General features: G+C 41.7%; 1 protein-coding gene across 1 annotated transcript in view; it reads left to right on the forward strand.

The window, feature by feature from the left end:
- Positions 1-21594, forward strand: part of LOC137411412 (alpha-actinin-1-like) — a 230153-nt gene that overhangs the window by 111151 nt on the left and 97408 nt on the right. The window contains 1 exon segment of the mRNA XM_078785256.1: positions 14958-15072. Within this exon segment, the coding sequence (XP_078641382.1) occupies positions 14958-15072 (115 nt within the window).

Genomic DNA, 21594 nt, shown 5'->3' on the forward strand with positions numbered 1-21594 from the left:
ATGTGCTTGTCAAAGTGGACATCTCTCTGACCATTCTCAGAGAGCCTCCTCAGCGTCGACGAGTCTGGCATTTCACTCAGGCCAACTGGCACGGTCTTCAAGCAGCCATCAACCATCTGGACTGGTCTCCCATCTCTACCGCCTCTGACATCAACTCATCCTGTGAATTCTTTCAAAGTAAATTGCTCTCTCATGCACAGATTTATACCATCTCGTCTTCAGTTGTCATACCCTTCCTCCCGTCCATGGTACACGGAATCTTGTGGTGAGGCTGTTGCCCTGAAACAACTTGCTTTCGTCTCCTGGAAAGCAAATCCAATGGAAGGAAATCTCATTTCCTTTCACAAAGCCCGAAACAAGTGTGTGTCCACCCTCAGGAGAGCCAGGAAACAATATCTCACCATTCTCAAGACCAAACTCTCTTATCTGTCTCCCTCTTCCAAATCCTGGTGGCGTCTGGTCAAATCTGTTTCTGGTGTTTGTTCCCCCTCCATCCCCTCCCTCACCTCAAACGGCTTAACAGCTGACTCCGCACGTGAAAAAGCTGAATGCCTCAACTCTGTGTTTGCCTCTAAATCTTGTGTCCCAAACCCATCCCTCTCTGTACCCACCGTACCCAGTCGTACCCAGCTGCTCCTGGACTCTGTGTCCTCTCCTCCTGACAAGGTGGAAAAGTTTCTGTCAACCCTCGACTCTGATTCTGCAACTGGTCCTGACGGCATCAGCCCACGGGTCCTAAAATCATGTTCTTCTGCTCTTTCACTCCCTCTTTCTGTTCTCTTCACCTTCTCTTTTGCTCAAGGTCATCTGCCATCTGCTTGGAAATCAGCCAACATCACCGCTTTGCACAAAAAGGTGCAAAAACAGATCCCAGCAACTACAGACCAATCAGCCTTCTCCCAATTATCAGCAAAGTCATGGAATCCATCATTGCTTCAGATATTAAATCTTTCCTCTTCTCCAATGGCTTGATCTCTGATCATCAATTTGGTTTCAGACCTGGTCACTCTACTCTGGACATGCTGCTTCTGCTTTCTCAACAATGGATGGAGGTCCTCAACGCCAAACAGGAAATTAGAGCTGTCTCCCTTGACATTTCATTTCACGTGCCTTCGATACGGTCTGGCACCCTGCTCTGCTCTCCAAACTCTCCTCCTTTGGTATCCATGGAAATCTCCATGCATGGCTGGTGGACTTCCTCTCTGGTCGTAGTCAACGTGTGGCCCTGAATGGGTTTCTCTCATCTCCTCTTCCTGTTCAGGCTGGAGTTCCCCAAGGTAGTGTTCTGGGCCCTGTGCTTTTTCTGGTCTTCATCAATGATCTCTCTGACTCTCTTGAAAATCCTCTCTATCTCTTTGCTGACAACTCTACTCTCTGTCGCTCCATTCCTCATCCCTCAGATCGGCAGTCTGCAGCCTCCTCACTCTCTGCAGACCTGGACAAAATCACAGACTGGTCAAACAAGTGGAACATGTCTTTCAATCCTGACAAATCTCACACTCTTACAATGTCTCTCCGAAAGGACCGACTGGACAACCCTCCCATCTACTTTCTCAACAATCCTCTCCAAGAAGTTCTGTCGCTCACGCTTTTGGGTCTCACTATCTGCCATGATCTTTCTTGGGAAAACCACATTTCCAAGCTGGCCTCCAAAGCCAGTCGCCGACTGGGCATCCTCCGTCGTGCGAAGTCCTTCCTTGGCACACCTGAGCTCCTCACCACATACAAGGCTTTCATCCGCAGCTCAATGGAATACTGTTCCCCCCTCTGGGCTGGTGCTCCTGCCTCACCTTGCTCGGCTTCACGCTGTTGAGGCCAAAGCTTTCAGAATCATTGGAATCACCTGCGATGTAGTCAACGCCGAGGGCCTTTCACTCACTCACCGCAGGCAGGTTGGTGGTCTTTCTGTCTTCTACCGACTCCTCTCCGGCCTTGCTCCCCTAGCTCTCTCTGTGCTCTGTCCCCCCAATATTCCTTCAGGTCGCACAAGATCTGCCTGCAACCCTCTTATGGTTAAACTGCCAAAGTCTAGGCTCTCTGCTCACCTTCACTCTTTTATTCCCCTTTTCTCCCGCCTCTGGAACAAACTCCCCCACTCCCCCACTCCCTTCAATCCCACTCCTCCCTCCAGGTCTTTAAAACAGCTGTTCACCACCATCTCTTATCGTCCCCCATCGAAAACCTTGATCTTTTCTACCCCCGGTAATTCACCCCAGAGTACTTGCAGTGTTCATATGTTTTAATCCTCTCCCACCTCCCCCCAAGTCCTCCCGATGTCCCTGCTCTCAAATGTTGTGTTTGTGTCCTTCCCCCTCTTCCCCTTCTCTTTTGTGTCCTTCCCCCTCTCTCCCCATCTTGTCTGCCGCTCCCCTTGTTTTTTGTGTTTTGTGTGTCGGTTTGTCTTTTTGTGTGATTAATGTTAGCTCTTTCACGAGCCTCGATCTTGTATACAAAAAAAAAACCAAAAAAAAAAAACCAAAAAAAAAAAAAAAAAACCCAAGATGAGGAACATGAGTAAGACTAAGATGAGTAACATGAGTAAGACTAAGATGAGTAACATGAGGAAGACTAAGATGAGTAACATGACTAAGACCAAGATGAGTAACATGAGTAAGACCAAGATGAGGAACATGAGTAAGACTAAGATGAGTAACATGAGGAAGACCAAGATGAGTAACATGAGTAAGACCAAGATGAGGAACATGAGTAAGACCAAGATGAGGAACATGAGTAAGACTAAGATGAGTAACATGAGTAAGACTAAGATGAGTAACATGAGTAAGACTAAGATGAGTAACATGAGTAAGACTAAGATGAGTAACATGAGTAAGACCAAGATGAGGAACATGAGTAAGACAAGACCAAGATGAGTAACATGAGTAAGACCATGATGAGGAACATGAGTAAGACTAAGATGAGTAACATGAGTAAGACTAAGATGAGTAACATGAGTAAGACTAAGATGAGTAACATGAGTAAGACTAAGATGAGTAACATGAGTAAGACTAAGATGACTAACATGAGTAAGACTAAGATGAGTAACATGAGTAAGATTAAGATGAGTAACATGACTAAGATGAGTAACATGAGTAAGACTAAGATGAGTAACATGAGTAAGACTAAGATGAGTAACATGAGTAAGACTAAGATGAGTAACATGAGTAAGACCAAGATGAGTAACATGAGTAAGACTAAGATGAGTAACATGAGTAAGACTAAGATGAGTAACATGAGTAAGACTAAGATGAGTAACATGAGTAAGACCAAGATGAGTAACATGAGTAACATGAGTAAGACTAGGATGAGTAACATGAGTAAGACTAAGATGAGTAACATGAGTAAGACTAAGATGAGTAAAATGAGTAAGACTAAGATGAGTAACATGAGTAAGACTAAGATGAGTAACATGAGTAAGACTAAGATGAGTAACATGAGTAAGACTAAGATGAGGAACATGAGTAAGACCAAGATGAGTAACATGAGTAAGACTAAGATGAGTAACATGAGTAAGACTAAGATGAGTAACATGAGTAAGACTAAGATGAGTAACATGAGTAAGACTAAGATGAGTAACATGAGTAAGACTAAGATGAGTAACATGAGTAAGACCAAGATGAGTAACATGAGTAAGACTAAGATGAGTAACATGAGTAAGACTAAGATGAGTAACATGAGTAAGACTAAGATGAGGAACATGAGTAAGACCAAGATGAGTAACATGAGTAAGACTAAGATGAGTAGCATGAGTAAGACCAAGATGAGTAACATGAGTTTGACTAAGATGAGTAACATGAGTAAGACTAAGATGAGTAACATGAGTAAGACTAAGATGAGTAACATGAGTAAGACCAAGATGAGTAACATGAGTTTGACTAAGATGAGTAACATGAGTAAGACTAAGATGAGTAACATGAGTAAGACTAAGATGAGTAACATGAGTAAGACTAAGATGAGTAACATGAGTAAGACTAAGATGAGTAACATGAGTAAGACTAAGATGAGTAACATGAGTAAGACTAAGATGAGTAACATGAGTAAGACCAAGATGAGTAACATGAGTAAGACTAAGATGAGTAACATGAGTAAGACTAAGATGAGTAACATGAGTAAGACCAAGATGAGTAACATGAGTAACATGAGTAAGACTAAGATGAGTAACATGAGTAAAGACTAAGATGAGTAACATGAGTAAGACTAAGATGAGTAACATGAGTAAGACTAAGATGAGTAACATGAGTAAGACTAAGATGAGTAACATGAGTAAGACTAAGATGAGTAACATGAGTAAGACTAAGATGAGTAACATGAGTAAGACTAAGATGAGTAACATGAGTAAGACTAAGATGAGGAACATGAGTAAGACCAAGATGAGTAACATGAGTAAGACTAAGATGAGTAACATGAGTAAGACCAAGATGAGTAACATGAGTAAGACCAAGATGAGTAACATGAGTAAGACCAAGATGAGTAACATGAGTAAGACGAAGATGAGGAACATGAGGAACATGAGTAACACTAAGATGAGTAACATGAGTAAGACTAAGATGAGTAACATGAGTAAGACTAAGATGAGTAACATGAGTAAGACTAAGATGAGTAACATGAGTAAGACTATGATGAGTAACATGAGTAAGACTAAGATGAGTAACATGAGTAAGACTAAGATGAGTAACATGAGTAAGACCAAGATGAGGAACATGAGTAAGACCAAGATGAGTAACATGAGTAAGACCAAGATGAGGAACATGAGTAAGACCAAGATGAGGAACATGAGTAAGACCAAGATGAGTAACATGAGTAAGACTAAGATGAGTAACATGAGTAAGACTAAGATGAGTAACATGAGTAAGACCAAGATGAGGAACATGAGTAAGACCAAGATGAGTAACATGAGTAAGACCAAGATGAGGAACATGAGTAAGACCAAGATGAGGAACATGAGTAAGACCAAGATGAGTAACATGAGTAAGACTAAGATGAGTAACATGAGTAAGACCAAGATGAGTAACATGAGTAAGACTAAGATGAGTAACATGAGTAAGACTAAGATGAGTAACATGAGTAAGACCAATATGAGGAACATGAGTAAGACCAAGATGAGTAACACGTATCCCGTGTGTTTTTAACGACTTTAAAGTCTTAAACAGAAGTAGTAAGTGTTAGTTTTGGAAAGTTTTACGTTTTATATGCAAGTTTATATATATATATATTAAATATTTAAAAAAATTTTTTACGATCGAGTATTCCTGTGATTCTTCCTTTGTATCTACAAAATAAATAACGTTTACAGTCTAAACATTTGCTTCGATGACAAATCCTAACAACTTGCATCTGTTTGTTCATTGGGAGGGAGGGGAGAGTGAGGAGCGTGTAAGGGAGGGGAGGGTTGAAGGAGGTGAGGATGGAAGAAATTTTTTTTTTTTTCCGAATCTATCTCGAAAAAGCAAGTCCTGCTTTCTTCTTTCTTATTATTAGTTCCCTACCAGTTTCACCGGAGGGGACGATAGGTTTGCTCTCTGTATGTCTGCCCATCCCACAATACTTTTTCTCCATACCCTTTAGCATATTCAACTGAAACTTGGTTCATGGCTTTATTATGATACAACTTGCAGAACAAGGTTTAGTTTTGGGAGGTTGCGCCAATTTTCCGCAGAGTTATGCCATTTTTGGACTTTGGAAATATCATATCAGTAGGGGACATGCATTGCAAAGCAATTCTCGTTCTCATTATCATTCACTATTCTTAAAATGGAATCGAAGCTCTTGGAATAGCGAAACAAGAGGGGGGCAAAGGGTCAGAACCACAAATGGGGAGAAGGGGAAAAGGGAGGAGAATAATGTGCAGATGCATCACCATGTGAAGAGGAGTTGCAAGTAAAAGGGGACAGTGCCTCAGTGGGTGTAATAAAGCTCAGATCTGAAATAGGATTGACCAGGAGATGGTGGTAGGCAGCGGAACTCTGTCATTGAGGAACACGAATGCAAGTCCTCATCGAGCCATGCAATTTTGCAATTTGAAGATTGCCATGGAGACTGAAAGTAAAATGGCAACTTTCTAACAGTGGGCAAACGCAGTTGGACTTCTCGTCGTTTATAAACGTTTCCCACTCATTGAGCTATTTGTAAATGGCAGCATGTTAACGGAGAGCTGTAAATTGTGAGCACATGCATTGCTTGTGATTGCCACATATAAGCAAGTTCCTTATTTTTCCAACACAATTACTTGACAAACTCACCTTCCATGTAGTCTTGACAGTAAAAGTTTGCCCATCTCGTTCTAACCAAAGACATGGAAGTGCCAATGGCAATGATTTGTTTTGTGCCACAATGTTGCAAATATCCTTGTGCACTTCAAAAATGGGGCACATCGAATTTACCTTCAACAATTCACTAAATAAATCGAGATAAAGGTTGTAGAAATCTAAAATGTATAAATAATAGTCTTGTGCCATCCATCAACTAATTATCTTTAATGTCCACCAACTAATATTGTCAGATGGGACGCCCAGTTTAACGTGCATCCGTGGTACGGAAAACACCATGATGAATCACCCCACCTGTGAAACACCAGGATTATAGTTTACAGCTGGGTTGAGATTTGAATCCAGACTTGACAGTTTAAAGTTGAGTGTATGTACCCTTAGGGCCGAGGCCTTCCTGTCAGCCGTGGTTGTGTGTGTGTGTGTGTGTGTGTGTGTGTGTGTGTGTGTGTGTGTGTGTGTGTGTGTGTGTGTGTGTGTGTGTGTGTGTGTGTGTGTGTGTGTGTGTCTGTGTGTGTCTGTGTCTGTCTTATATATATACAGTCACATGAAAAAGTAAGTACACCCCATGTAAAGTTTTGACTTTTTCAACATATTTCAACATACAGCTATTTGATCTTCATTTCAACAATATTGATAGATAAAGGTGATATAATATAACAAATATCATGAAACATTTACATTTTGTAGTCCATTGTATAATTTAAATAAACATAAATGCAAATTTCGCATGTGGAAAAAGCAAGTACACCCTTGGCTCTAATAGGTGATATTTCCCCCTTTGGCAGAAACAACCTCAAGTAGGAGTTTCTTATAACTGTGTACCAGTCTCTGACATCGACTGGGAGAAATTTTTGCCCACTCCTCCATGCAGAATTCCTTCAGCTGTGCGATGTTTGAGGGGTTTCTTGCATGCACACCTCGTTTCAAATCCCCCACAACATCTCGATGGGATTTAGATCCGGGCTTTGACTTGGCCATTCCAGAACCCTCCATTTCTTTCTTTTCAGCCATTCCTTGGTGGATTTACTGGTATGTTTAGGGTCATTGTCATGCTGCAAGGTCCACCTTCGGTTGAGCTTCAACTTTCCGACAGATGGCCTCACATTATCCTCAAGCACCCTCTGGTACAATGAAGAATTCATCGTGGATTATATGATGGTGAGCTGCCCAGGCCCTGATGCAGCAAAGCTGCCCCAAACCATAATATTTCCACCACCATGCTTTACAGTTGGTATCAGGTTCTTGTGGTCAAATGCTGTCTTTGGTTTTCGCCAAACATGTCTTCTGGTACTGTGGCCAAATAGCTCTACCTTTGACTCAACTGTCCAGAGCACATTGTTCCAGAAGTGCTGGTCTTTGCCTTAGTGTTCATTGGCAAACTTTAGTCTTGCCCTGATGTTCTTTCTGGACAGCAAAGGTTTCCTCCTGGCACACCTCCCATGTCGATCAAATTTGTGCAGCCTCTTTCTAATGGTAGACTTGTGCACTTTGACATCAACAGTGGCAAGAGCTACCTGTCGGTCAGGTGATGACATTCCGGTGTTTTTAGAGACTTCTTTCAGCATCTTGCGGTCTGCTCTCGGGCTGAACTTGCTGGGGCGGCCTGGCCTGAACAAGTTGGCAGAGGTTTGGAATCTTCTCCACTTGTCGATGATCTTCCGGACAGTCGAATGATTGATTTCAAATTGTTTGGAGATCTTTTTAAATCCCTTCCCAGACTCGTAGGCATCTATAAGCTTCTTTCTGAAGGCCTCAGAGAGCTCTTTTGATCTAGGCATGGTGACGCCGCACACTTCAACAACAAAGAGCAAACCAAACTAAATGTCTGAGGTTTAAATAAGACAGGTTCCTCCAAGATCCTCTCTGACGATGTTCTATTCATTTGCACCTGAGCTGGTGCACCTTATTCTAATTTTAGGTATTTGAAGTAGTGATAAATGTCGGGGTGTACTTACTTTTTCCACATGCAAAATTTGCATTTATGTTTATTTAAATTATACAATGGACTACAAAATGTAAATGTTTCATGATATTTGTGATATTATATCACCCTTATCTATCAATATTGTTGAAATGAAGATCAAATAGTTCGTATGTTGAAATATGTTGAAAAAGTCAAAATTTTACATGGGGTATACTTACTTTTCCACGTGACTGTATATATGTATGTATATGTATGTATGTGTGTATATGTATGTATGTGTGTATATCTATATATATATATATATATATATATATATATATATATATATATATATATAATATTACACCGTATAAATACATATTTTAAAGTCCTATGTTGGTAGTGGAGATTGTAATGAGTATATCAAACATTGATAATGAGTATATCAAAAAAAATGGCAGCTACATTCAAGTGTAAGGTGTGCACAGAGGGAGCTCCAGATGGAGGAAATGTTGAGTTGGATCTTGGAGACGGCATGAAGCTGGAAGGTGTGAAAACATTTTGTTACCTAGGAGACATGCTGAATGGAGAAGGTGGATCAGACTCGGCAACAGTTGCTGGAGTGAGATGTGCATGGAAGAAGTTTCGCGAAGTGAGTGGCGTGCTGACGAGGAGGGGTGTCGTTGAAGCTGAAGGGAAAGGTGTATGCTGCATGTGTGAGAAGTGTTATGATTTATGGGAGTGAGACATGGGTAGTGAACGTAGAGCAGCAACGAAGGCTAGAAAGGGTGGAAATGCGAATGGTTCGGTGGATGTGTGGAGTATCGTTGAGAGAGAGGAAGACAAATGATGAATTGCGAAAGATGATGGGAATAGAGCCTGTGATGGATGCTGTGAAGAGAAACAGTTTGAGATGGTTTCGTCATGTGTTGAGGAAGGATGAAAGTGACTGGTTGAGAAGAGTGATGGAAATGAATGTAGAAGGAAGTAGAGGATGGGGAAGACCGAGAAAGACTTGGCTGAAGATGGTCGAAGAAGAAATGCGGGCAAGGGGGTTAACAAGGGGAGATGCAGAAAATAGGCAAAATGGAGAAGATTGTCATGGGGACCGCAAGTCTAACCCCCGCTCTTGCAGGGAACATGGCCTTAAAATGTGTGTTGTATATCAGACATCTAGGGGCAATACCCCTGGTGCTCACCTGGTAGAATAAACGGTATACTGCACCGACTACTGGTATTTTAAACCAATTTCAATGGTTGCTAGAAGACCGGGCAGCATGTAGAATCATACTGACATAATCATAAGACTTTAAACAAACAAACAAATACCTATTTTGGGGGGCAACCCCCCCTCCCCCAATCCCATGTACCTCCTAAGACCCCAATTTTTCTAATGCCTTGAATAAACATTGGTACATCACGGGCGATGAAGGTTGTGATCAAGTTTCATCGAAATAGTTTGTGTAGTTTCAGCGGAAAAAGCAAATTCTATTTGGGGGGGGGGGGGGGGCGGTCAATCCTGGATCCACTTTGACCCTGGAAAACCCCCTTAGATCCCGTTGTTTTTTTTTTTTTTAATGCCGTGAACAAACTTTAGTCATAATACAACAAATATCATTTGTGCCAAATTTGGTCACAATCCCGTCAGCGGTTTCGGAGAAGAAGTTTCAAGTGTTGACTGACTGACTGACGTGCCATCACATAAGCTCCCCTGATCTTCGTTCCAGGTGAGCTAATATACAGGGTGACCCCAAAAAAACCTCCCACATTTCGAAAGGCTATAGCACTGGCAGTAGTGAGGCAGGCAGGGCGGGGCTAGGGTCTGTTGGTAGCCCAGCCCCAACCGTCCTCAGTCGCCAACATGGCGTGGTCGGGAGCACACGTTCACGTTCACGTTCACGGTCGGGAGCACACGAAGCGTTCTTCATAAACAACCGTTCCGTGATCGCCGTGCAGAGGGCCTTTCGAAGACGTTTCAGTATTCCACGGAACCAAAACGTTCCAGATCGGAAAACCATCTTGCAGTGGGTTGAGAATTTCAGGGCAACAGGCTCAGCTTTAAAAAGAAAATCACCTGGTCGACCTAGGAGCGCTCGTACGCCTGAGAATATTGAGGCGATCTGTTGTGCAGTCTCCGAGACGTTCTGTGCGGAAGCATGCTTTAGCTGAAGGGATATCCCGGGAAACTGCAAGGAGAATCTAACACAAAGACCTCCACTTCCATCCATACAAAATGACGGTTGTGCAAGAACTCAATGCGAGAGACTGGATAAGCCGCAGGGAGTTATGCGAGAACATTCTGCAACGTGTTCCGGAAGATGCTGTTCTCTTGTGCAGTGACGAAGCTCATTTTCATTTTAGTGGCTCTCTGTAAACAAACAAAAATTTCGCTATTGCTCTGAAGACAACCCTCGCATGCTACACGAAAGACCGTTGCACTCCGATCGAGTGACTGTGTGGTGCGCTGTTGCCGATGTTGGCATCTTGGGTCCTTATTTCTTTGAAGAGGGTGGTGTAACTGTTACCGTAACTTCTGACCGTTACATTGCTTTGCTCGAAAACTTTCTAAGGCCACAACTCGAACACCTTGAGCTTGAAGAACTCGATGTGTGGTTTCAGCAAGATGGAGCTACGGCACACACAGCTCGAAGATCATTGCAAGTGCTGAGGGAAATGTTTCCGGATCGGGTGATCTTGCTGCGTGGCGATGTTGGGTGGCCGGCCCGTTCCCCTGACCTCGCCCCTTGTGATTTTTTTCTGTGGGGCTACCTTAAATCACGAGTGTCTACTCATCGACCCCAAACTCTTGAAGCCCTTAAGGTTGCTATTCAGCAGGAGATAGCCGCTGTTTCCACCGAGATGACCCGTCGAGCCATGGCAGCCTTCAGAAATCGCCTCCAAGCGTGTATAGACAATGACGGCCACCATTTGGAGGATGTCATCTTTAAAACATGATGAATAAAAACTGTATTGAATGAAGCTTCATGTGTGCAAATAATAGCTTGATTATCTTTAACCATTTTTTTTTCATTTACCTTTGAAATGTGGGAGGTTTTTTTGGGTCACCCAAAATGGTATAATGGTTCCCAAAAGCATATACAATTGTGTACTATTTAATATCTCCCGCAAAAAAAAACATTTAAAAATTCCATATTTGCTCTGATCCCAAAATCATGTGATTTGAGCACGTGCCTCGTGCCTACATATTATTGTATTATGCTTGCTGAATATGAAAGAAATGCATCGTCATTTTCAAGTTGAGGCACCTGACGGATCGACAGCACCGAAACTACAAGCCCCAGCCGGGCTGACGCCCAGTTGGGGCTATAAAGGTCTAGATAACATACTCAGGAAGACAGTTCCACGTACGAGGGAAGATTGGATGGATGGATGAATGGATGGAAGTGAGCACAAAGGTTAGAGTTGGAGAGTACGAAAGTAAGGATTTGTTTTCATTCTGATATCGAGGCATTTTATTGCAGTTGGAACAGCTGTTGTTTTCCTTCCGAGGTGATTTGCACATTGAGTTGCAGCTTTATTCTCTTTTGCATGGCTGGTATAATCGTGTTTGATTTGTGGAAAGTGGTTTTGCACAATTTGTAACTTGTTTCTACCAATAATTATCGGTGCCTTTTTGTTTAAAAACAAGAACGTGGTAATTCTTATTTTAATGTTTATTTATTTGACTTTGCACACAAGTCTGTCGATCATTCAGCTTTGTGGGTTTTATTTATTTTTTTGGAAATTCAATTCATTTTTAAAATTCTGGAACCTTACCAGATGTCATATGATTTGCCCACTTTAAGTTGTCAATACATAGCTTAGTTCTGAAGTAACTTTTAAATTTATTCCTGTGTATTTGAGGAATGCAATCATAGAATAGAATGAAACGAGGCCTTAATGCTTTGATGTAGAATTTGATCCCTGTCATATCATCAGTCGTTATTATCCAACTAGAACGGCACTTGGTAGAGTGCATACCTCCACCAGATTGAACAGGTTATGGTTTTGTACCCCACTGATAGGCTGTATCTGAATTCGGACCTGAACCAAAATCTAATTGGTTTGTTCTTGTCACTTAACCAACTCATCCACAACTTTTAAAAATATCATGTTGTATATCACTTTTCACCCGATCTTTCAATGGTGAAGAATCACCGAAAAAATAAAAGAATTCTTGTGTCTGAATCCATATTCAGATCTTCACCAAGATCGAATCTATTCGTCCTTGTCACTTACCCAACCTGTCCACCAAGTTTCGTCCAAATCCGTCCACAACTTTTTGAAATATCGTGTTATATATCGGTTTTAGCCCAATCACTCAATGGTGAAGAATCACTTTTAAAATGTTCTGATCTGGATTCGAATCTTCACTAAATTTGAATCGATTCTTCCTTGTCACATACCCAACCGGTCCACCAAGTTTCGTCCAAATCCGTCCACAACTTTTTGAGATATCCTGCTATGTATTGTTTTGGCCCGATCTCCCAATGGTGAAGAATCACTTTTAAAAATTTCTGATCTGGATTCGAATCTTCACGAAAATTGAATCAATTCTTCCTTGTCACATACCCAACCGGTCCACCAAGTTTCGTCCAAATCCGTCCACAACTTTTTTGAGATATCCTGCTATGTATTGTTTTGGCCCGATCTCCCAATGGTGAAGAATCACTTTTAAAAATTTCTGATCTGGATTCGAATCTTCACGAAAATTGAATCAATTCTTCCTTGTCACACACCCAACCGGTCCACCAAGTTTCGTCCAAATCCGTCCACAACTTTTTGAGATATCCTGCTGTGTATAGTTTTGGCCCTATCTCCCAATGGTGAAGAATCACTTAAAAAATTATAGTAGCCGGATCCGAATCCGGATCCTTACCAAAATCTAATCATTTCGTCCATGTCACATACGCAACATCTCTGCCAAATTTCGTCCAAATCCGTCGACAACTTTTCGAGATATCTTGTTCACAGACAGACAGATGGGTGAAAACATAACCTCCATCCAGTAACAGGTGGCAGAGGTAATGAAAAGCTCAAGACAAACACCTCCTCCAATGATGTGGTTTCACCTACTGTGGGTTCAAAAGTGTAGGTTTGGCAGACTATATTTTTGTTCAGGAATAGGAGGGACTCTTGGATGTTGTGTGATCATTCTCTTGGATGAGCAATATAATTGAGAATTGATTTGCAAAATAACTTTGCTTTGTTTTGGGATGTATTTAATATTGATCACTTTTTGTACATCAGGTGTGGAAAAATGTATTGCTCTTTTAAAGAGCTTATTTATGATCATTTTACTTCAGTAATTTTCAAGTGGAAGCCATACTAATACTTCTTTCGTACGCAGCATGAGGCTGCTGGGTGGCATCATTGGCATCATTGGCTGGGGGCATGGCTGCGTTGCTGATGTAATAATGACCCCTGCTGGTTATCTCAGGAATTTGGAATTTGTTCAGGGTGCCGGTAATCGCTCGCCTACTCTTCACGAAGAACAAACACCGTGGGATCTTTGTTCAGGGTTCAGGGTGCCGGTAATCGCTCGCCCACTCTTCGCGAAGAACAAACACCGTGGGATCTTTAACGTCCACCAACGAATGCTGGCAGACGGGATGCCCGTTTAACGTCCCTCGGACGTCACACACTTTGATGAATCACCCTGCCTGTGAAACAGTTTATAACTGGGTCAGGATTCAAACCCAGCCTAGACAACTTGTAGGTGAGTGTGCGTACCTTTAGGTCATTAATGTTGATATTAAAATGAACAAATGGTGAAGAAAATCACTAGATCTGATCATTATGAAATACGAAATAATCTATACTATAAGAGAGCTGTTTGTCTGTGTGTTGCCATTTTTCTCCGAAATAGCTGAATGGATCTTCATCAAACTTTCAGAGGTTCATCAGTGAGTGCCAATGAGTGTTTTGGGAAAAACAAAATATTGAAAAAGAAAAATTAAAAAGTTGGAATTTTGGGGATTTCTCTTTTTCTTTTAATCAATCTGTCATGGGAGTGGGGAAGTGTGTAGGGACCCCACTCCTTAGTGGGTGTCGGAAAATGTTTTAGGCCCACAAGAAATACACCGGGCAATGCCGGGTACCCCGCTAGTCCAACATACATTAAGGATCAAAAATGCACATGAATGGATTCCAAACCCCGCATCCTGCCCCTCCCCTCTACAGTGTATTCCAATATTGGTTTTGAGAAGTACCCATTGTATCATGTCGATATATTTTGAACCATTGCAGGTGAAACAATTCTGCCTCCACATGCATTTTGATGAAACTAATTTGTTGTATAATGCTCTAATTTTTATATCCGTCAATCTAAAGTAAACATTTGTCAAATTATCAGACTTAGGGGGGTGAGGGCACCTAGTGTTTTTTTTTTTTTTTTTTTTTTTTTTTTTTTACATTTTCTTTCACTTTAGGCTATAATTTATTCATCTTTTTAAGTAGTTTATATATTTTGTTTGAAGTTGTGAATCTCCCCACCCTCAAATCCCTGGGGTTGGGGATCTCTAACGTTGGGGGAAAGGGGTGTGGAATAGCATTTTTTGGATTCTTGTAAAATTTAACTGCTTCTTCCTACCTAATGAGGGTGAGATCCTTAGCTTGTTCCAAACCACATAATTAAAAAAAACAAAACGTAAGATTTTTAACCTGGCCTTTTGGGATTAAAGTCTTTACACATTTACACAAAGATGAAAGGCATTTAGTGTAAAGCAAACGGTGTATTGTCTTGATTGGTACGAATGTAATCATACATTTATCTTTTTATCATCATCCAGACATTTACGGCCTGGTGCAACTCACACTTGCGAAAAGCGAGCACACAGATTGAGAACATAGACGAGGACTTCCGAAATGGCCTGAAGCTGATGTTGCTCCTTGAGGTGATATCAGGTAGGCATACCACAGTATATTTTTATTTTCCCTTTCTTTTGCTCTATCATTCTTTGTCATTCTCAGCCGTTATCTCTCGTAGAGGAGCATTTGTGCAAGTAAATCACATTACGCCAAGGGCATTATGCGACGGTGTTCTTTTAATTTTTTTTATTTTTTTATTTTTTTTGTATACAAGATCGAGGCTCGTTTAAGAGCTAACATTAATCACAAAAAGACAAACTGACACATAAAACATAAGATAAAGGGAGCGGGAGACAAGATTGGGAGAGAGAGGGAAGCACACAAGTACAACATTGAGCAGGGACATCGGGAGATCTGTGGGAGGGAGAGGGCTTGGGGGGAGGAGACATGGGAAGGGGGAGGAGGGGGTGGGAGAGGTATAAACACATGGGCACTGCTCGGACTTCCAGGAAAGAAGTCGGAATTTCAAAAAAGTGGATCTGAGGTGAATTAACGGGGGTAGAAAAGATCAAGGTTTTGGATGGGGGAAGACAAGAGATGGTGGTGAACAGCTATTTTAAAGACCTGGAGTGAGGAGTGGGATTGAAGAGAGTGAGTGGGGTTCCACTAGTATTAGTTTCCACTTTATCCGATTTCTTTTGAACAATTTGAGGAGTAGGTGTTGCTCATTCCTTTTTGTAGATGTAATTTTCATGCCCATTTGAGCTGCCCTAAAGACATAGTCGAACACAATGTGTGTACTGGCATTATATGCAGTTTGGCAGTTCAGGTCGGATAGGGAGATTACTTCCTCTCTGAAGGTCATGAATGGACCATACTAGTTATTGCTGACAATCCAATAATAACATTGTAATTCTTCTGAAAGGAGCTGTTTTCAGTAGCTTAGGATCCAAATCCTTAATAATGCCTTAAGCCAGATTTGAACACGGCCTCTTGCATGCTGGTCTCATGTGCAGGCCATTAAGTCGCAGAAGTGCCCACCGTTCGTCCACAGATGCAAGCATATTGGAAACTATGGATAACATTAACGTGGTTTTCAGGTCAGAGATTTGAACATTTGAACACAAGATTTGAACATTTATAAGCGTTCAAGATTGGAATGCAAAATGTGCCGATCTTTGTTCCGTGAAGCGGAAACAGATCAGTCCTTTGTCACTAATCACTAATCACCCTAAGAAACGAAGATCGTTGGTGATCGTATGATGTCAGTTTGTTTCATTTTGTCTTTGTAACCCACTATTGCATATGCCTTATTGTGGCTAATAGCATATGTGCTGGACGTACATTCATTGAAACATTGAAACATTGGATGCAGTGCCAAACGTCAAACTGTATGTGGAGCAGCTGCGTAGTCTCTTTGCCATGTTTCCATGAGTAAGGTCATACCATGTCCACTTGTTTCCTGTAATGGTCCCACATCATTTGAATTGTGTACAAATAAACCAGTCCCGACAGACATGATTGAACAATGAACAATTGTTTTTGAGTGCCAGATTTGGGGTGCGTTTCTGTTGATGTCTAGGTGTCATCGCAATTGTATCTAATGTCTTTTTTTTTTATAATTTGTATCCAAAATTTATGTTTATGGAAGAGCCAGGAGATGGAAGATAAAATGGTATTTAGCATTAAGTAGTAGTAGGGGGCAATGAATAGTAGGGACGAATGAGGGAATTCGTCCCTACCATTGAGAGAGAGTCATCCCTCAATAATCATCCCTCAATAATCATCCCTCAATAATCATCCCTCAATAATCATCCCTCGATAATCATTCCTCGATAATCATCCCTCAATAATCATCCCTCAATAATCATCCCTCAATAATCATCCCTCAATAATCATCCCTCGATAATCATCCCTCGATAATCATCCCTCGATAATCATCCCTCGATAATCATCCCTCGATAATCATCCCTCAATAATCATCCCTCAATAATCATCCCTCGATAATCATCCCTCAATAATCTCGTCGTCTCATTCGTCTCATCAATTCGTCACTCATTCTCTCTCCTTGTTCGTCCACTCTCGGCCCTCATTCGTCTCTCTCAATGAGGCAATGGGACTGCATTTGAACTTCTCACTTACAAACATTTCTCGCTCATTGAATAATTTGGAAATGGTAGCAATGTTAGCTGTCAGCTGTGAATGTTGATCACATGAACAACCATTGCTTATGAGTCAGTTCCTTGATTTCCCAATGCTACTCCTTGACAAACTCGCCTTCCATGCAGTCTTGACAGTTTTGTTTTGTAATGACATGACGGCAGCAGCTTCCACTACTTCCCGGAATAACAAAGGTTTGTCTAACTCATACTAACCAAAGATGTGAATGTGCCACTAGTTATGATTTAGTTTATGTTTTAGACGTGGCTCATTGTAAAGAACTCTCCATCGGAAATAACATATGTTAATGATGATGTCATAGGGTCCTCCATTATGACATCATAATTCCACAAGTACAAAACTTCATCTGATCAAGATGAAATTTCTTGAGCGTCATCTATGGATAAATTGGTGGAGAAAAAAAAATGATGACATAATCGGTCACATGGTTCGGACGCCTTATTTGTTTCAACACAAAAGCCTTAACAACCACTAAAAACACTTCCTGGTGAGGGTCTGCAATCTCTGATTGCTCTTTCTTGTTATTATTGCCAATTATCTATATAATAATACCGTAAGGACTCGACTTTGTTATCCCTTTTACGCCGCACCCAGTGACCCGAAGCCCACGGCACTAATGCATTTTCCATCTACGAACCGTGCTCTTTGTTTATCACGTACAGCCATACTCGAAAAATCTGAATTCGCCGACTTTGGGACCCAAAAGCATCCGATTATCGGCCGATACGACGCCATCTTACGACACCATCGTATTGGCGTCTGCTGGGCGAAGGCAATGCGAGCCATCCGCTGATTGGACAGTCGAGTGGTGTCGTTAAATAATGGGCCGTGCTTACTGCTTACTGATATTGATCTGAAACTTGCAAATGGGCATGTATTGCAAAGCAATTTTCCTTCTTATATTGTCCAAGTCTAAAATACACACCCACACACACATAAATCAGCTGATCGTCAAATCTGCATTCCCTACAACCAGTGATAACAGGTTTAAAAAATGATTTTGTGACGTATTGACTGACTCAACGATGTAAATAGGAAAGCATTAATTTAATTATTTCCTTCTTATTCTGTAAAAGCGGCCTCGACGGTATAGTGTGCGATTGCCCAAAGCAGGTTCTTATTTTGACAATCGTTAGTCGTACAATAAATACTTACGGAATATTAAATGAAAAAAAATGTTTCTTTCTTGAATATTTTAAAGCATTTTGTTTTTCATTCCACATGGTGTGTTTCTTCCCTCCCTCTGTGGACAACCAAGTGCCGGCTTCCGGTGGTAGTATAATCCTCTGTAGCAGTGTCGGGTTTTATGAGCCATTGATTATGGTGCGGCGCATGTCGAGTCACAGCAGGATTTTATGAAACACCATTTGAAGTTGTGAAAAAGGTCAGAGTACCTGCTAACATGTCAAGCTACAGTAGGGCGGCGCAGGTCAGTTATAGTTAATCAACGGATCAATGAGAATGTCCTTTACTGTATGTACTGTACTTTACCACATCGGTTAGAAACGCTGCCGCAGGAGATCTCCGATGGTCTTTACTTTAGGGGCCATTCAAATATTACGTAACGCTTTTTTTCCCGAAATTTGACACCCCCCCCCCCCCCCCACCCCCTCGTAACACTTCATAACGCTCGGCCGTACACCCCTCCACCCCCCATAGCGTTACGTAATATTTGAATGGCACCTTAGCTTCTGTTTTGGATTCGGTTCCCGCCTCCTTATACCTCGCAGGTGTGACGTCGCATCAGAGGACGTTAAGCCAGCTGTCTCATCTGATTGGACAGTCGAAGGCGACAGCAAGCCGTCCACTGAGTGGACAATCCAGAGCATGCATTTGTGCCGGTGTCGGCGATCGTTGTTCACATATGCACTCTTCATTCTCATCTTTCTTCCTAACTCTTACTCGGACAAGCAAATCCCCTATGCCATCCATAATGGTACACTCTATCCATACACCACATCCTCCCTTCCGTGGATGTTCCACGGGTTTCGGCTAGTTAATAGTATTACTTATGTTAGATCAGGACATTGAGAAGATCAGACCGTGCCTCACCATACTAAATTCCCGATGATAAAATTTACTTCCGTGAGGGTGTTGGGGTTGGGGGGGGGGGGGGGGGGAGGGGGCAATATCGCAAATCACAAAACCCCTTGTGGGGATATTGCTTTTAACATTAATATTATGCTAGTATAATAGGTGTTGTTACTTTTGTTATTATAAGCGACCGTGGGGTAACGCCACGATAAAGCCATCTTAACACGGATATACACTTCAACACGCAACCCTATTGGTGGTTAAAACCCCCTTGGCAGAAACATCCCCCATTGGAAGGGGGGCATATGAATGTGTTACAACCTTCAGTTCATTGTGTGACCCTTAGTCCTCCTGTCAAGTTTGGTTGATTGGTTGAGATTGGTTGAGATCAGAAAGTATTCAGACCCCTTCACTTTTTTCACATTTTGTTATGTTGCAGCCTTATGCTGAAATCGTTTAAATTCATTTTTTCCCTCATCAATCTGCACTCAATACCCCATAATGACAAAGAGAAAACAGGATTTTAGAAAGTTTTGCAAATTTATTAAAAAGAAAAAACTGAAATATCACATTGACATAAGTATTCATACCCTTTGCTATGACACTTGAAATTTAGCTCAGGTGCCTCCCATTTCTCTTGATCATCTTTGAGATGTTTCTATACCTTGATTGGAGTCCACCTGTGGTAAATTCAATTGATTGGACATGATTTGGAAAGGCACACACCTGTCTATATAAGGTCTCACAGCTGACAATGCATATCAGAGCAAAAACCAAGCCATGAGGTCGAAGGAACTGCCTGCAGAGCTCAGAGACAGGATGGGGTCGAGGCACAGATCTGGGGAAGCCTACAAAAAAAAATCTCTGCTGCATTGAAGGTTCCCAAGAGCACAGTGGCCTCCATAATTCTTAAATGGAAGAAGTTTGGAACAACCAGGACTCTTCCTAGAGCTGGCCGCCCGGCCAAACTGAGCAATCGGGGGAGATGGGCCTTGGTAAGAGAGGTGACCAAGAACCCGATGGTCACTCTGGCTGAGCTCCAGAGATCCTGTGTGGAGATGGGAGAATCTCCCAGAAGGACAACCATCACTGCAACACTCCACCGATCTGGGCTTTATGGAAGAGTGGCCAGACGGAAGCCAAACAGTTCATTCTTGGTTTCATCAGACCACAGAATCTTGTTTCTCACAGTCTGAGAGTCCTTTAGGTGCTTTTGTGCAAACTCCAATCGGGCTTTCATGTGCTCCAATCAAACTCCAATCGGACAAAAAATTTATCTTGGTGGTTTATCTGGTAACAAACCGCTACCTCGATGACTCACAAAAATATTTTTTTCTTTGCTGTTAAGAAAGATCTCACCTCCCATTGTTGAACTCTTTGAACCAGCCCAATAATAAAATGCTTGCTTTTTTCCTTTCTATATTGTGGTATTTTTACCATGAGCTTTTGCTTGTAACAATAATAACACCCTGGTGTTGCAACTGTGCCTGCTCTCACTGTTCTCCTCACTCCTCCTCCCGCCCCCCCGCCACCCCCCCCCACCCCCATGAATTTAAGTGGATAAGCTTGTATCTTTAATTAATGTGCTGTTGATAAAGTACATGCATGTCCTGTCTGGATGTTCCTTGTACATCTTTGTGGAGGCAGTGATGTCTTGCCTTTATGGATCGCTTGTGAATAATGTTGAATGTCCACTTGTTTCGAAAATTTCCTGAAGGTAAATATTTGCTGCTTTGTGATGTAATTTGTTTTCAATATAACAATATCGAGTGAAGAACTTGGACAGTACAATTATTTGATATTTAATCTGTTTTTAAAAGGCACATTTTACCATAAAGCCATTACTCATTACCACTTCAGAATGTTTCATCATGCGTCAGTTGAGTGATGTAGTTGTCTGCTTGGACCTGCAAGGCAGTGGAGCTATCTGAGATCCAGGGATTGGATTTGCCAAACGGGGCACATGCATCGAATGAAATTCACCACCACAGTTTGCCGTTTGTGAAACACTACACCTCCATGCTGCAACAAGAGCAGAGATGATTGTGTGTCTGGGGAGAAGGTGAACCTGGAAATGGTTGTGGTTTTTTTATAGAATTAATTTGGTACTATTTCTGAAATCCATTTACAAAAATGAAATTTTTCATCTGCTGTTCAGTTTTAATGAAACTCCCTTGATAGCTTTTCCTGAAGAAAATGACCATGTCAAATCTCCAAATCCAGCATTTCATGACTGCCATGAGTGATGTCACCAGCCTCGCTGATCGGCCATAACCCCAAAGTGTAAATCTTACACCAATCAGCAAGGCTGGTTCATGGTTCAGTAAATAAAAATGAACTTTTATCTAAAATAATGAAATTTTTTACACAAGGACTGTGATATCAGGACGTTTAAAATGATGC

The sequence above is a fragment of the Myxine glutinosa genome, chromosome 1 (genome assembly GCF_964187855.1).
Source record: "Myxine glutinosa chromosome 1, kmMyxGlut1.1, whole genome shotgun sequence".
NCBI classification, from domain to species: domain Eukaryota; kingdom Metazoa; phylum Chordata; class Myxini; order Myxiniformes; family Myxinidae; genus Myxine; species Myxine glutinosa.